A 15,693-nucleotide genomic window follows, 5' to 3' on the forward strand; every position below is an offset into this window, starting at 1 on the left:
CGGACCAGTCAGATGGACGTCAGAGTCCGCGGAAGTCTCGGGACCCCCGGGAACATGCTGCACTGTGGGCCTCTTGAGCTGCGAGTCCACAGGGGTGTACAAGAAACAACTGGGAGAAGCAGCGCACTCCTAGCTGCCGCCCTCCACCGCACACGGCTCAGCGGCCACCTCACTTGCTCCACCAAAGATCTGATGTCTGTGAAGCTGGGTGCGGGGGCAGGGTGTCTCTGGGTAGAGTGGGGCTGATCAGCAGGGCTGGAGGCCTGAATACCTCCCCTAGGGAGATTAAGTGCCTGCCTGTGCAGGTCCAGGCAGCCAGACCTTTACTCTTTAAATAAGAGATGGAATAAAAGCTCTGAATATCTGACCAGCCTACATCCATATAACCCTGACTCAATAAGCCCCACCCTAGGGGAAGGCCTTGTGGCCATAATAAACAACGCATCAGATTGTGACTGCACATATGAGACAAGGATGGATGCCATTTGGGGAACAAAGATGTAAAACATGACAGCAAAGTGAAGAGTCAACTTGGCGGGGGGTGGGGTGGGGGTACAACACCAAGCTTAGGCAACTGCCCTCGAAAGAGGCAAAGAGATAAAGACAAATGATGCAAACTTTTCCAGGAAGCCAACCTTGGAATCGCAGAAGGACTGGAACGAACGTGGGGAACGAAACAGGGCAAGGTTTTCAGAAAAACTTCAGATGGAAAACCATAAAACTGCAGGTTGGAAAGGCCCCCTGAGCTCCCAACAGAATGGGTGAGAACGCACCCAGGTCAAAGGCTGTAACTGAAGTCTGAGAGCGTGAGAGCAGAGAAGGCCCCAGAAACTCGAAGAGAACAAATTTGTCTGAAGGATTGAAAATGGGAGAAGGTTTAGATTTCTCAGTGGCAACAGTGACGCCAAGAAAACAATGTTGCTTCCAAAAACACCTCTACGGAGGTGGAGGGATCGGCAGCCAACCTGGGAAGGACCAGCAGCAAGCCCGGAAAGGGCCGAGCAGACGAAAGAACAGCGCAGGGTCCTGTGTCGTTCCTCCGTGAAGAGGGGGAGCGACATAATGGTGCCGTGACTCGGATGTGAAACCTAGGAGGGAAGAAGTGGGAAAGTACCGGAGAGAGACTAGGGAAGAGCCTAGGGAAAAGCCGGATGGAAAAAGTGCCAGGAGAAGTCTAGGGGTGAAAGTGAAAGCAAGAAGAAACATAGACTCGGATACGGACTACGGGGGGAAGCTGGGAGAAATCTAAGATTAAAAGTGAACGTGAAAGCTACGGACTGTGGGGAGAAGCCAGGAGAAATGAGAAATATTGTTGGAAGAAAGTTAGGAAATATACCGGGTAAAGAAAAATATTAGTTAGGGAAAATGAAGCCGCGGGGGTAGGCCGAAGTGGAGACGTAAGCTAGGTTGGGATTCGTCAAGTCAGCCCAGGAAACAAAAGGCGAAAAACTAAAACCAGAGGCGGAGACGTGTGAGCTAGGTTGGAATCCGTCAGATTAGCCCGGGGAGCAAAAGACGGGAAGCCAAACCGAAAAGCGGAGACGTAAGCTAGGTTGGATTTCGTCAGGTTAGCCCGCGGAACTTAGACTGAAAACTAACCGGTAGCGGAAACGTGAGCTAGGCTGTGATTCGCGGAAGCTGCCACGCGCAGAGAAAGTGCACAGGGCGCGAGTAGATAGGGAGTGTGCGCGAAGCCCGGAAGCCGCGCAGGTGAGAAGTGCAGGCTGAAGCCGCGCAGAGCGGGGAAGCCACCGTGGGGCAAGGTGCCGAGAAACCGCCTCGGGCGGGTGCCGGGAAGCCGCAGGGATAAGAGAAACAGAAGTATAGAAGTAAAATGAGAGAAATAGGAATGCTGGCAGATAGAAGTAAAATAAGAGAAATAGGAATGCCCAGAGATAGAGAAATAGAGAAAAATAAGGCCTCCCCACAACATGACAATGAGAGGGCTTGGATTCGGTCCACCTGATTAGGCGATAAGCACCAGCAGGCAGCTCGACCAGAGTATGAGCCGCAGGTCACCGAAGACAGGCACGTTATCAACACCAATAAGTCTCCCCACAAGACGGCAATGAGAGGGCTCGGATTCAGTCTGCCTGATTAAGGCGATAAGCACTTGCAGGCAGCTCGAGCAGAGCATGCGCTGCAGGGCACCGAACACAGGCACGCATCAGCGCCTAAAAACCTCACAACATGGTGAAGAGAGGACCCGGATTTGGTTTGCCTGATTAGTAGGGCTTGTAAGCACCTGTGGGCAACTCTAGCAAGCAGAGCAGTGCGCCGCGGGGCACCGAAGACAGGCACGTATCAACGCCAAAGAATAAAAAGAAAGGGGGAACTGTGGGGAGCAACTGGGACTAGGCTAAGTTACTGGAATTAAGACTTATTCTATGCATCTGCTCTCCCACAATATGGCGCTGGGAGAGGAGTAAACAACTTCACAGCTGCCTCCAGTTTGACCAATAACCTGCAGGAGCTGATCCTGCTCCTGATTGGAGGAGAGCAGCGTGCTCGGCGTGTGGGTAGCAGAGTTGGGATTGGTGGAAGAGGACTATAAAGGAGGAGAGACAACATGCACCTGGAACATCTGAGGGGAACATCCGGATGGCATCTGAGCAGCCCCCGAGAGCCGGCCAGCGGTGTGCTGCTCCTCCGCGGAGGTGGGGAGGGTGGCGGGGGGAGCCGCCCTTCCACGGAGGTGGAGGGATCGGCAGCCAACCCGGGAAGGACCAGCAGCAAGCCCGGAAAGGGCCGAGCAGACGAAAGAACAGCGCAGGGTCCTGTGTCTTCCTCCGTGAAGAGGAGGAGCGGCACCTGGCTCCTGCCTTCAGATCAGCGCGGTGCGCCGGCCACAGCGCACCAGCCGTGGCGGCCATTGGAGGGTGAACCAACGGCAAAGGAAGACCTTTCTCTCTCTCTCTCTCTCTCCCTCTCACTGTCCACTCTGCCTGTCAAAGTGAATACTGATTCAATTAAACTTACAATTACCTTGGTTAGGGGAAGTGAAGTAGAATGATGACTTAAAATCGCTAAATCCTGCCCCACACAACAGCAAGTCAGTAGGTACTAAAACAAATGACTGCACTAAGACAATAGTATACACACTTAGAAACGCAGAGCTGTGAAAATGCCAGAAGCAGCAGCTAAGAGGGTGAAAGTAGTCTCCTCTCCATAGGAGGGCAAGGCATTTCGTTGCCGTTTATGATTCTTGGACTTTTAAGTTGTGTCCATGCGTTACTTTGAAAGCAGGTATGTTAACAGTCAGAAAAAGGTTTAATAACATACATGGAACTTCCAGACCCTTTGCTTTTGCCATCATGGAAAGTATGTCCCGAGTGGAGTGGATGGCACTGAAAACATTGTGGTCTTCCATCTTCTTACACAGAGGAGGCAGATGGCACTTTGAGTAGGTGCTTTGCAGAAGGTGGTTGATGTACTTGTCAAGTTCATCTTGGCTTTCTGTAACTGGACAAGACAAAGAGCCGCTGAGAAGAAGCCGTAGAAATAACCAAATACTTAATGGTGACTGTGTTTAACATGCAGCACTGAGTGGATTCAGTGAAAGACAACATCTAGATATAGATGTTTGTGCCCCACACACTCAGTAAAAAGCGATTTAGAGAATGCCTGTGTGCATGAACTCATATGGAGAAACTTCATTCCAGGATAAGAAAATACATGCCAAAATTCGTGTTACATCACATCGTAAGATGAACTGAATAATACATAAGACAACCTGAAGGATGGCAGTCGCTGTCCAGTACTTTTGTCACGAGGGAGCTAACCCAGCTACTATTAAAGTTAAAAACAGGTCACTTGGACTCGAGCTTGTTCAGAATTGGGAAATGTTATGTTCAAAGGGCTTAATGCAATCAAACTTAGATCCTTCTATTCCTTTGAAAAATTCCAGCAATATAATTCTGTCTTCAGACTATCTTGTGAAAAGTTCTCCTTTCTGAAACTCCTTGTCCCTCTGGGTTTTTTAAAGTGCCACTTTTAAGGCCATAACTTGGAGTTTAGGTTTTTGTTTTTAAATTTTATTCATTTGTGGGGCTGGCGCTGTGGGTGTAGTAAGTTAAGCTGCCACCTCTAGGGCATCCCATATGGGCGCCGGTTCGAGTCCCAACTGCTCCACTTCCAATCCAGCTCTCTACTGTGGCCTGGGAAAGCAGTGGAAGATGGCCCAAGTCCTTGGGCCCCTACACCCACGTGGGAGACCCGGAAGCAGCTCCTGGCTTCAGATTGGCACAGCTCTGGCCAGTTGGAGAGTGAACTAGTGGATGGAAGACCTCTCTGCCTCTTCTCTCTGTACAACTGACTTTAAATAAATCTTTAAAGAATTTTCTTTATTCATTTTGAAAGGCTGCTTGAAACAGGTCTTCCATTAGCTCACTTCCTAAATGCCTACAATAGCCGGCTCTGGGCCAGGTCAAAATCTGGAGTCAAACTCCATCTGGGTATCCCACATGGGTGGCCAGAGACCCAAGTACTTGGACCACCATCTGCTGCCCCTCGGAGTGTGCGTTAGCAGGGAGCTGGAGCGGAAGCAGAAACAGGACTTGATCCCAGGCACCTCTATATGAGAAATGGGTGTCCCAAGTGGCAGCTTAACCCACTGAACTATAACACCCACCCCAAGTTGAGGCATTTAAACTGTATGTCATTTTGATATACAAGTTTCAGAAAGTTCTTTGTTTTGGTTTCAGTTTAATTACCAATCACTTTCTGGGCCTGAGTCTGACAGTTTTTTCAAAATGGGTTTAAATTCATTGAACCACCCTGAAAAGCATTCCGAGAGGATTGTATTGTGACACAGCAGATTAAGATGCACTTGCAGGGGCTGAAGCTGTGGTGCGGTGGGTCTAAGCCATCCCTTGGGATAACGGGTATCTCCTATGGGAGCCTTGGTTTGAGTCCTAGCTGCTACATCTCCAGTCCAGCTTCCTACTAATACTGCTGGGAAGTCAGTGGAGGATGATCCAGGTACTGGAGCCCCTGCCACACACTGGACAGACACCTGGATGAAGTCTGGCTTCAGCCTGGCCCAGCCCTGGCTGCTGTGACCTTTTGGGGAGTGAGCCAGCAGATGAAAGATTTCCCTCTGCATCTCTCTCCCTGTCACTCTGCCTTTGAGATAATCTTAAACACCACTTGCAATGCCAGTATCCCATCTTGGGGTGCTCGTTTGGGTCCCTACTACGGTATTTCCAATCCAGCTTCCTGGTAGGAGTGGGGAACATCTGGCCCATGGGCCATGTAAGGCCCACAGAGTCATTTGGTCTGACCCTGGCAAGGCAGCCTGTAGGCAGGACTTGAAATTTAACAAACCTATAGCAGGCTAACTTTTAGGCTGATCATTTTGTATGGCCCACAAGCAATGTTATAAACACCCACATGGCCCTTGGCAGAGAAAAGGTCCCCACCCCTGAGCGCCTAGGAAGGTAGCAGAGTCAGGCAGCTTGGGTCCCTGCCACCCATGTGGGAGATGCAGATGGAGTTTGACTTCTGGCTTTGGCCTGGCTCAGCCCTAGCATTTGCAGGCATTTGGGGAGTGAACCAGCAATGGAAGATCTGTCCTTCTGCCTTGCAAACAAACAAGTAAAACTTGGAGCATTCTGAGCCATACCTTGATTATAAGTTTCTTCTAAATATCCTCCTAAATCCGAATCGCTATCAGGACTGAAGCTTCCTTCGCTGGCATCATCGAACAACTTCTCATCACAGTCTGGATCCAGGAAGGTCAGATATGTGTAGAATGATGTGGTGAGAAATTCCGAAAGGTTCCCTAACTGGACTCTGCCGAGAGAACACTATGTTAACGATACCAGCGGTGCGCTGACCGACTTCTGTTCCCTCCAAGCATGGAGAGACTTCTCAATGACCAGGCGGTGCCCGAGTCAGATCAATAAATTGCTTCACAGACTGCTCCAGAGGAGTTGTCGGCCAAGAGATTCAAATAAAAATTCAACAGTAAATAGGAAGTGAAGGCAAGTGAGTCGTGCTGCACTCCTACTCCCAAACCCAACACAGATACAAATCTATTTTACCAAACCAACCAGAAGCTTGACAAGTTATTATGCAAACAGCTTCTAACCAGAAGCAACCCTGAAGCAATGCTTCCATGAGCTTGTGTCATTATTTGAGTCCTTCCTACAAGGTGTGCTCACACCCACCGGCACAGGGGAGTTATGATGGCAGAGGTTCATCTCGAAGCCAAGGTTCTCTAGAAGGAATGCTATGGGCGGGCCATTCCCAGATGGGAGCACACACCCTGAGTGGCCCTGTGACATCAGGCTGGGAAAAGTTCCACCGAAAACTGGGAGCTGGGTTTGGCAGTCTGTGGTCCTGACAGAGGCAGCAGCCTCCAAGTTGTGCAGGTCCACCCCCAGCTTCTGGCAGGGTAAGGGATTTGCCACCCTACAGAAACATTCTTAAGAAGTTAGATCAGAGAGCAGGATCCAAGGGATCCCTCTGAGCTATGCGCAAGAGACTCTGATGGTTCAAATGGCCGAGAGGCACATCTTGGAAGGGAATTGAAGCAGGCAATGCAAATACATTGCTAGCGCTGGTGCTTCTGTGGGCTGGGCTTCGTTGGGCAAATGGGCTTCAGAGATGGCCTGAGGGAAAGACGGTCCCCCCGGGCCCCAGGGCAGTTCTAAGACTTGCCTCTGGTTGGGAAAGAGAAAGGGAGGCGACTGGAGGGTACAAACAGGTGGAGGAAAGTTCTTCGCTGAAGGTGGAAGGCAGTCTGTCTTATCAGGCTAAAGACCGCTCAAAGGTGTGGAAAGGCAGCTTTTTAAAAAGGCTTCGGACAGAAAGCGACTCGTGCGGGGGAGGCCCAACATGTAGGGCGAGTTTGGCTTTTGAAAAATCCTCAGACCTAGGGCAAAAGCCAAAATGGGACTGAACCTTAATCATGGGAGAAATGGATAGGACAGGTAGCGAGGGAGCTTTAGGTCTTCCTGTCTGCCCTGTGCTTCTCTGACTCATCGGCCATGCCCCATGCCCGCCTGCTGCCCCGAGCTCTCATCCAGCGTGCCACGGGGATTGGAGGCCAAGGTCTGGGTTTACATGGAGCTTCTGCACCTACTCGACTTGAGCCCTGGCTCTGGTCCACAGTTCCTTGCCCATGAATGGGGGTACGGCCCCATCCGCTCCATCCCATGAAGATCAAACGAGACAACACATAGAACATACTGCAAAAGTGCTCCATTTGCCATACACAATATCCTTTAATCATCAGATTTCCATAAAAGAATTTGTTTTGTTAATTATGGGCCCGCGGTATCTGCTTTTGGTTATGAAGCCATACCCTAAGTGGAAACTTATCCAAATTGGAGGCAAAATGTACCCCAGAGTAGATGTCGACTGCAGTTATGGCACAGGCCCTGGAAATGTAGACAACAAACTGCTGAGGACAATCTGCCTCCCTTCTAAGGGAGTGGCCACTTCAAGGCAAAACCCACAGCCAGCTCTGGGTGGGGTGCCAGCCATAGCAGGTTGCCAGTTCCCTAAGGCCAGAGTTAGAAATAAAGATGTGACCTTCAGGACATGATGCTAGGTTGCAACAAGCCAGTCACAAGACAAACGCTATATGACTCCACTTACATGTGCTATCGGGAGCCATCAAAAATCGGGTAGAATGGTGGGGGCTGCGTGAAGGGGAATTGTTCAGTGGGTCACAGGTCTCATTTTATAAGATGCTAAAGTTCTGGGGGTCTGCCACGCAGCAGTGTGCATGGACTTGATGCTGCTGAACTATACACTTAGAAATGGGTTAAGACGATAATGTTACACTGTTTTTCATTGCAATTTTGAAACATGGTGGTGACTTTGCAGTAGCAAGGTCCCTTGGGCAGAAGGCTGTGAGAAGGGGGAACATTAACTCCCAAACACTCCTAGTGACTGGCAGCCCATCGGGGATCAAACGGGAGCCACCCCAGCCCAGCAGAGGTCACGCCGGGGCAAGGTTGCACAGTGACTTTCCCTTGGGCCCTCCCAGCAGACCCCAGGGAGCGGCTCTCCTGGAGGGCCAACCTCCTCTCTCGAGGTGAATTGAGGCCTGAAGTATGACACCTGGAGCGCCCTCCTACCCTGGGCCTGTAAATCAGAATGGAGCTCATTCCACCGAGGCTGGGGGTGGGGGGAGCAGAGGCCCTGCAGATGTTTGAAGCATCTGAGTGCTGTTTGAAGGGATTTGAGTTTCACACGGGAGACAGATTGGCTAAGTCCTAACTTCCTTTACACTCTAGAACCCAAGGCTACTAGGAGCAGCAATCGATAGGAGAAATGGGAGGAGGGCAGCAGGAGCATTTTTTTAAAAGAAAAATGTTACTTTCATCTATTTTAAAGTCACAAATTACCTAGCTCCTCCAAAATATCCATCCTCGAGCTTCCGAATTGTTGAAAGAACCGCAGAGTGAATGTCCGAGCCGTCATTTGCTAAGGAGAATGAAAGTGACAAAGTAGTTTACTGAACGGAAAAGAGGCGATTTCATCAATACAATCTAAGATATTTAGGGAATAGAAGAGTCCCAAGCTAAGAAACCAAATCACTAAGAGCCCCTTTCAGTATTTGGCTCTGTCCACGGGAGCCTCCTACAACTTGGGAAGAGGGCACTAACGGCCACGGGGTGGGATTGGAGGAGTTACTGAGCATGGTGTGAGTGATGGGGAAGGTGAGCGTGGGCCTGCCAGTCATCCGCCAGCACGTGCACAGGTAAGCCAGCTCGATCCTCAGCATCTCCACGATCATCTCATTGTCCAGGGCCAGGTAGAAGTGATGCTGGTCGGTGAACTGGAAGTCGGAAGAGACCACGTTAACGATGGCCCTTCACTGAGCTCAAACACGCATGCATGCACACACCCCACTGTCATTCAGGGCAGAGCGACTCGGACTTCTGTCTCCTGCGAAGGTGCTCTGAGCTGGGCTGTTCCCCTTCAGATGAGGCCAATTGATCTGTGGCCCAGGAGCCACTGTGACCTTGATCTATTCTCAGCTCCTCGCCACTGCTGTCCCTGAAAGCACATCGAGCAAAGGAGTCGCTGCTTCATTCCTATCCTTCCCTGGTGACTGGGTCTGGAGCTGCTGCCCAAGGGAAGGCACTGGGAGCGGGCGCCCTGCCTGATGGCCTGGCTAATGGCTCCTAAAGGCACTGTTGTCTGTTGATGAAAATCCCATTGTTCTCTTGGCCTCTGGGCTAGTGCACACTCAGCTCTGCACTGAAGTTTGTTCTGAAGGCAAATAACTCGCACGCTTTGAGTGAGTAGTATGGACCAGGCTAAAAGAAGCTTGGGGCTACTGACCCCAGACTCCACAGCAGATGGATGAAAACCACTTAGCATGTGCTTCCACGGGGCTAGCTTGCTTCGGAAACGAACTCTGAAGACGAGCTCCAGGACGTTCAGTATCGTGCTAAGGAGCTGCACGCCTGCCAATCGGACTGGCTGTGTTCTACACAGAGGAGCCAGTGACGGCCGCCACAGGGGTTAGGGACTGCTGTGACGGGGGGCATGAGAGCTGCGAGTCGAGTGACGGGTCCCTAGCAGATCTGTAAAGCCGTGAATTTTGCTAATATCCGTGACTGGAAGTGATGGCACAACTCGCTTCAATCAGATCAGCATCTCTCGAGCCACCTACTAAGGAGCAAAGAATTGTACTGGGTGTCCTTTCCACTTCTCTGAGCTAGGCATGCACAACTCTGCCATATTCAAAGCACAGATGCTTACCAGACAGGAAAGAGAACCTAATAAAGGATGCTTGTTGGTTTGCTATTGGCTTCTTGTTCTTACCTGGGGTGTGAAAGTAAAGATTTGGTTCCTAATCACATATAGTTTGGAGGTTCCAAGGACGCCAATGTGCCGATATGGTCGCCCACTCAATTTCATGTTCTTATTCCGTCCTATTAGAACAATTGAGAGAAAATGGGGTTAAAGAAAATACACTGACCAACTAATCCTGGTGACTTTGACTAAGGCTAGGCTTAATTTTAAGTCTGACAAACCACTGTAGGTTTTGGTTCTTCCCATACCATCATCCCTCTTTAAAATGAGAGGAGGCTGGATGTAAGAACAAATCCCGGCCCTGTTCTGCTCATGCAAGCCTGTGAATAGCACCTGGTTTGATCTGTATTGGCGTAAGTCTACTAGAAGGACTTTATTAATGCTTACTCCTAACTGACTTGATTTTGAGCCATAATGGTAAAGTCATTCTAGAAAAAAACCCTCCACCCATCTTTATGGGTGTGTGATCCCGTCCTGCAGATCAACATCAGAAGCATCGCCAGGATACAAATGACCATTCCAATTGGGAATGTTCAAGTGCAGCTCCTTGCTTCCATGGGAGCTGGCAAGTGGTCCGGCCAGCCTGTGGCACGATCTACTGACGAGGCGCGAGGAGAGCGTGCTGCTTTGCCCATCCCCCTTCAGTAGAACCCAGGCTGCAGTGCTGTGCCTGATTCTTTGGCACTCACATGCATCACCGTCCCCCTCAAATCCCGAAGCTAGACCAGAGATGCCTCGGCCGCAAATGCCCTGATGTTCCCCCCAACCTACCGAGTTTGGCGTATATGTGACTAAGGATCCGGCCTGGCTGGACTCGGATTGGATAGATGTCAGCAATGCTCTGGACGTCTACGCCGTGTTTCCTCAACAATTCCTTAATGTGACTGTTCTCTGCCAGAACGGTGACTGTGAATGAACAACATGCAGTCCGCATGAGTTCCTGCCTCTTGTGTCCCTGTGTTGCCATGAGTGGTTTGTTGCCTTCTCGTTTGTCTTACGACACACAGATTAGCATGCTCTCCTCGTCCTGTCGGTTTGGGAAGTGACAGCATGTGTCCTGCTGCTCTTCGGGCTCCCTCTGTCCTTGCCACCTCCTAACATCGATGATGCTTATTAAATACCCTTAATGAGTAAGACAGTCTGATAGACCCTAGAAACAAAGGGTCTTCCATAGGTCCCAAGCCAAATGACGTCATCTCCAATAATGTCTTGGCCTTCCTCTGGGTCTATATTTTATTCTAAACCTGTCTCGTGCCTTTTCACATAGGGTCAGGCATGGAAAGTGCTCTGCTGCAGAGGTGAGAAGAGGCCTGTGGCCTTGCTCCCAAAGGCCAGGGAAAACGAGCAGCGTGGGGGAGTCTGCTCCGATGGGGGTAAGGGGTATCACTCCACAGAGAAAGCGGAGTGGACCTGGTAGTGGGGCAGCCTGGCCCACCTGGAATCGGCACAGGGCCCCAGTGGTGGGGAAGAGTCCCCGGAGCTGGCCCAGGCCCCATCTGTGCTCCATCTCTGGGCAAGGCTGGGCACAAAACTGGCCGGCAGGCAGGGGGTTTTGAGTGCCTGGAAGCTGGGGGTGTGTTGGAGTGTCAGACCCTCACTTGAGGTCACATCGGGGGTCGGCGAGGCTGCACAGTTATTGACGGCCTTTATGAGGAGGGGGTAGTGTGGTGGCAAAAGGCAAGAGTCCTAGGCAGGGGATGGGGAAGGGCAGATACATGTCAGGGACACATCCAGCTGCAGCAGAACACCCTGGGGCTGCACGTGCATTGGCTGCTGCTCGGGTGCACGGCTGCTATGAAGGTAGCTCGTGATTCCTCCCGTTGTCCCCGCAGGCAGACTACATACAAACACCGTTGAAAAGTGAATGTCATCTGCTTAGTTACATAGCACTTGATGCTTTTAGAAGTATTCTAGTATCTATCATCTCATCCAGGCTTTACAACAAGCCCTGGACCAAGCTTGCATGCTTAACTGGCCAGTTAGAGCTGAAGCAGGAAGGACAGCTAATCCCCCAGGTCCCAAGCAGAAGGAACAGCAGCCACCTGGACCTGGAAGGATAGCTTCCCTTACTGCCTGTCTCTTCTGGAGCCTGCAATGGCACGTGCTCCACACTGACCAAAGCCACATGGTGATCGGCCCCTGCAGGAGTTTTTCTCACAGCAGTGCTTTTGACCTGGACCGGGAGGCCTCGTGATCCAACACAGCTGTATATGGGTAAGCTGTGGAGACTACACTCCCCCTGCTCCATGCCAGACCCTCGGATCCTTTCTACTCTGCTCTATCCCAGCGTGTTAAAACACGTGCTCGGCACCCATCAACGTGGCCCAGTCTGGCAGATCTGGGAGACTGATAACCCGAGCACATCATGCTGGTTAAACTGTAGGGGCCGTGGAGTCCAGCTCGAGCCACCCACCTGGAAGGCAGAATTGCATTTGCAGGTCTAGTGGTCAAGCGGTGAGACCTCGAGGGTGTGAGATGCACACGATAATCATCGCTGTCGCAACTTGTACCGAATCGGAATGCTGGGACAGTTGGCTGGGTCTCACACTGGGACTAACATTTGCTATCGCCTGGGCAATTAGCTTGCTCATAGTACTGTGAGCGCACACAGAGATGTGTGCCAGTGGCCAGGGAGAGGAATGCTTTTCATTTTGTCTCATCCTTGTTTTCAACACATGTGTGTTTTCCAAGCAACACAGGAGCTAGAATAGGATGGGCCATGCCCCATACAGTCTAAGCTAGGGACAGTAAGGTGTGTACACAACATGCTAGAGGGCACACAGTGCTCTGTGAGGCGGGAAAAGTGAGTGAGCCACATGGAGGTCCTGCGTTAGGAAGGTGTGAAGAGGACCTGTGGCTCCCAGGCTCATCCCATGGCCCAGCCAGGCAGCTTTCTCCTCCCAGCCGTTGGGAGAAGAGCTGGCTACAGAGGAGGGAAGCCAGGTGGAGACAGCTGGAAAGAATCGGAAGCCCAGGAGGGGAATGAATGACCTTCACTTGGGTTCTGAGGTTTCCCCTGGGCTCATGCTCTGTACTTCAAAGAATAACAGTTCTGAAAAATGATGCTCGATGAGTCACTCGTGCCCCAGTTGCCATCAAGGTTTCCATTCAAGAAAACAACGGCTTTGCTGAAAGTGACTTTGTGGTTGGAAAGAATCCTATTGCCTTTTGGGGGGCTATGGTGTTGTAAAGGCTTCTCACAGAGCTGCCATATGCAAAGGTATATGCATATGCCAGAATGATGGGAACTACAAATAAAATGGGTTTTACAGAGTTAGATGGAAATAGCAAACACTCACAAACCTTGCACGACAACGTCGGGTTTGACGGAAGTGGAAAATCTTCTATTTAAGGGATCAATCTCGCCAGTGGCAAGGAATCCCTGTGGAAAGAGAAGCAGTACGACTATGAAATATTGATTAAAATTTCCCCCTAAAAGTTTGATCTCCAAAATAGTTCCCTTCTCAAAATACTCAGGACTTTTTTTTTTCTCTACAGTCTTTGAGTCGATGGCTTATTTTCTCAAAGACAAAAAGTACCATTGGAAATGGCCACTCAACGTGTCGTACTCTGGGCACCCAGCTGTGCAGGGCTAGTAGACCCACCACCAGCCTGTGTGGTAGCTAACACTTCCTGAGCCCGCTGAGCCCCTGCACGGGCACTGCATTCAGGCTCGCTGACAGCCGGGTACTATCGTCTCCACCGTTTTACAGGTGAGGAGACAGAGGGAGCACTTCCAAGAAATAGAGAAGGCTGGCCCAGGACTATTCTAAAACACAAGCCCCCACACCCACCTCCATCCACCTTGTGAAGTGTGCTATTTGAATAGGCATCTCCTTAACACTGCCAGCAAGCTATGGGAGCCCACGAGAGGGGAGCTCTGAGGAGGACCTGGCCCTAACGCTGGGCCCAGAGGCAGAGCAGGCCCCTACCTCTGCCAGCAGCGAGCTGAGGATGTACAAGGACTGACCCCACAGGTGGGGAAGCTTGCCCAGAGGAACTCTGTCCACGGTATGAGGATTCTTGTACTCTTCATCCACCTGGCAGAGAGAGAAGCCTGGTGAGAACATTGGAGGCCAGAGGCCCCCTCCCCTGGGGCATGCGCTGACGAGTCACAAGATGGGCCTATCCTCCAGTCCACTTCTGTGCCAGCACCGGACCTGGGGACAGGGCGCCAAAGGGGGCCTCCCTGGGGCCTCTAAGGCCAGAAGCAGCTTTCGGGGAACTCGATCTCGGCCTGGCTGTGGGCCACTGCTCTTCCTCCAGGTGTGTACCAGGCGACAGCACCGAAAGCCCGGCTGGCCGCCTCGGTGCGCAGCTCTGGGCAGTGAGTCGCCTCCAAGCTCGTGCTGGCACACAGCTGTCCTATGGGGACAGTGATCTAGAACGCTGGCTGGGGCAGCCCGGTACTGGACACCAAATTTCTTCTATGTTGCCATCCCCGGGGGTTTATAAAGCGTGTGCCTATGCAAGACAACTACCAGAAGGTGGCACTATGTAGCGAAGAAAAACTGTGCTGCTACAGCATGAACTTTCATCAAGGCCTGGAAAAGCAGAAACCTCATCAGATAAGCTCAGTACTCCTTTTTTGAGAGACAAAGAGGCTCCCATCTGCTGGTTTGCTCCCCAAATGCTCACGATGGTGGATGCTCGGCAGAGCCTGAAACAGAGCTGGGAATGAAATCCAGGTTTCCCATGTGGGCGGCAGGAACATTATTACCCGAACGTTCACCACTGCCTCCCGGGGCCTGCAGGGAGCTGGAGTTGGGAGCCAGAGCCGGGTGTCAAACCTGGGTACTCTGGCGTGGATGTGGGTATGTTAACTGCTGGCTGCGTGTCCATTTCTCAGTGCCCTTCTTGAGGGACAGGGCTGGCTACGTCCTAAGGCGGGCTGTAACTGTCTCCTCTTAAACTCCGGGCTGGCCTGTGAGTTTGCAGTCACTACAACATTGATTGGGGGTAACATCACTGACCACGTGTTTACTAAAGAAAGCATAGGTCAATCAAGGGAAAAAGGAAGCAGCCTTCCCCCAAGGGGCAATCCAGACCACTGGGACAGACATTCTGCTGTGGGCTTTCTAGTGAGCACTCCTATGTAGTGAAACCTAAATCTTCAGCAGTAGCAAACGCTGACAGAAGCTTCAGTGCATAAGCGGAAGGGACTCAAACTTGGCCCAAGCTAACAGGGTAGGGGAGATTCTCCATAGCGGCACAGTGGCTATGTTTGGGCACTAGGATTGGAGAAGCGGTTTTTTCTTTATGCAGAACCCTGAAGTTTTACAGTGTGCGAGATGACTTTCCTAGTTAGTATGTTAACACTTTGAAAGCTAAAGTAGCGTTAAAGGCCACAAAGATCTAGAATGAGAAATAGTTCATGCGAAGAACAGAAATTGGATAAAGTGTGCGGGTCAAAAGACAACCTTGCTCTGCCTCACCCCAACCATGGCCAGCCCCTGCCTCTGGGCGGAGGCCTCCCTCCCCCTCCCCCTCTTCCACTCTGTTCCCTCTGAACTGCTTGCAGGGCCTCAGGGGCACCAAGCCCTTGGGCTGCACCCCTGACTGCCCTCTAGTTCACAGCCTAGTTCCCTGAACCTCTACAAGCTTGCCGAGACACAGCTGGTGTGGTAGCTACCTTTGGGGGCCAGCCCCTAGCCTGGCGCAAAGCAGCCGCCCGGTGCACGCCTGCTGGGCTCACTCCGGTCTCCTGTCCAACAGAGGGTCCTGTGTACAGTGGTGCCCCATACAAGTGGATCCGCTGGAGTAAATGAGGGAAGCTGAAACACGAGCCATGTGCCACCCTGGCCAAGGGCTGTGGCCGCTCCAAGTGCAAGGCCCTCCTTCCAATTCGCACAAAAGTGCCACAAGGACCTGTGGTGGCCCTGTCTGCAGGAACCCTTCCCAGTGGTCCCTACA

At 51.5% G+C, this 15,693-nt stretch overlaps 1 protein-coding gene across 8 annotated transcripts in view; it reads right to left on the minus strand.

Annotated features, from left to right (window-relative positions):
* PHKA2 (phosphorylase kinase regulatory subunit alpha 2) overlaps positions 1–15,693 on the minus strand; it is a 71,790-nt gene that overhangs the window by 15,196 nt on the left and 40,901 nt on the right. For 6 of the 8 annotated variants that reach the window (XR_016227544.1, XR_016227543.1, XM_008272346.5 and 3 more), the window contains 8 exon segments: positions 13,713–13,820; positions 13,084–13,162; positions 10,552–10,686; positions 9,790–9,899; positions 8,650–8,794; positions 8,361–8,439; positions 5,624–5,793; positions 3,283–3,462 (listed from right to left, as the gene is read on the minus strand). Coding sequence is in view for 6 of the 8 variants with exons in the window: in XM_008272346.5 (XP_008270568.3) it covers positions 3,283–3,462; positions 5,624–5,793; positions 8,361–8,439; positions 8,650–8,794; positions 9,790–9,899; positions 10,552–10,686; positions 13,084–13,162; positions 13,713–13,820 (1,006 nt within the window). In the remaining 2 variants the exon portion in view is untranslated. 8 annotated transcript variants of the gene reach the window in all.

This window comes from Oryctolagus cuniculus, chromosome X (genome assembly GCF_051225735.1).
Source record: "Oryctolagus cuniculus isolate XC-2025 breed Fujian yellow rabbit chromosome X, ASM5122573v1, whole genome shotgun sequence".
Taxonomy (NCBI): Eukaryota; Metazoa; Chordata; class Mammalia; order Lagomorpha; family Leporidae; genus Oryctolagus; species Oryctolagus cuniculus.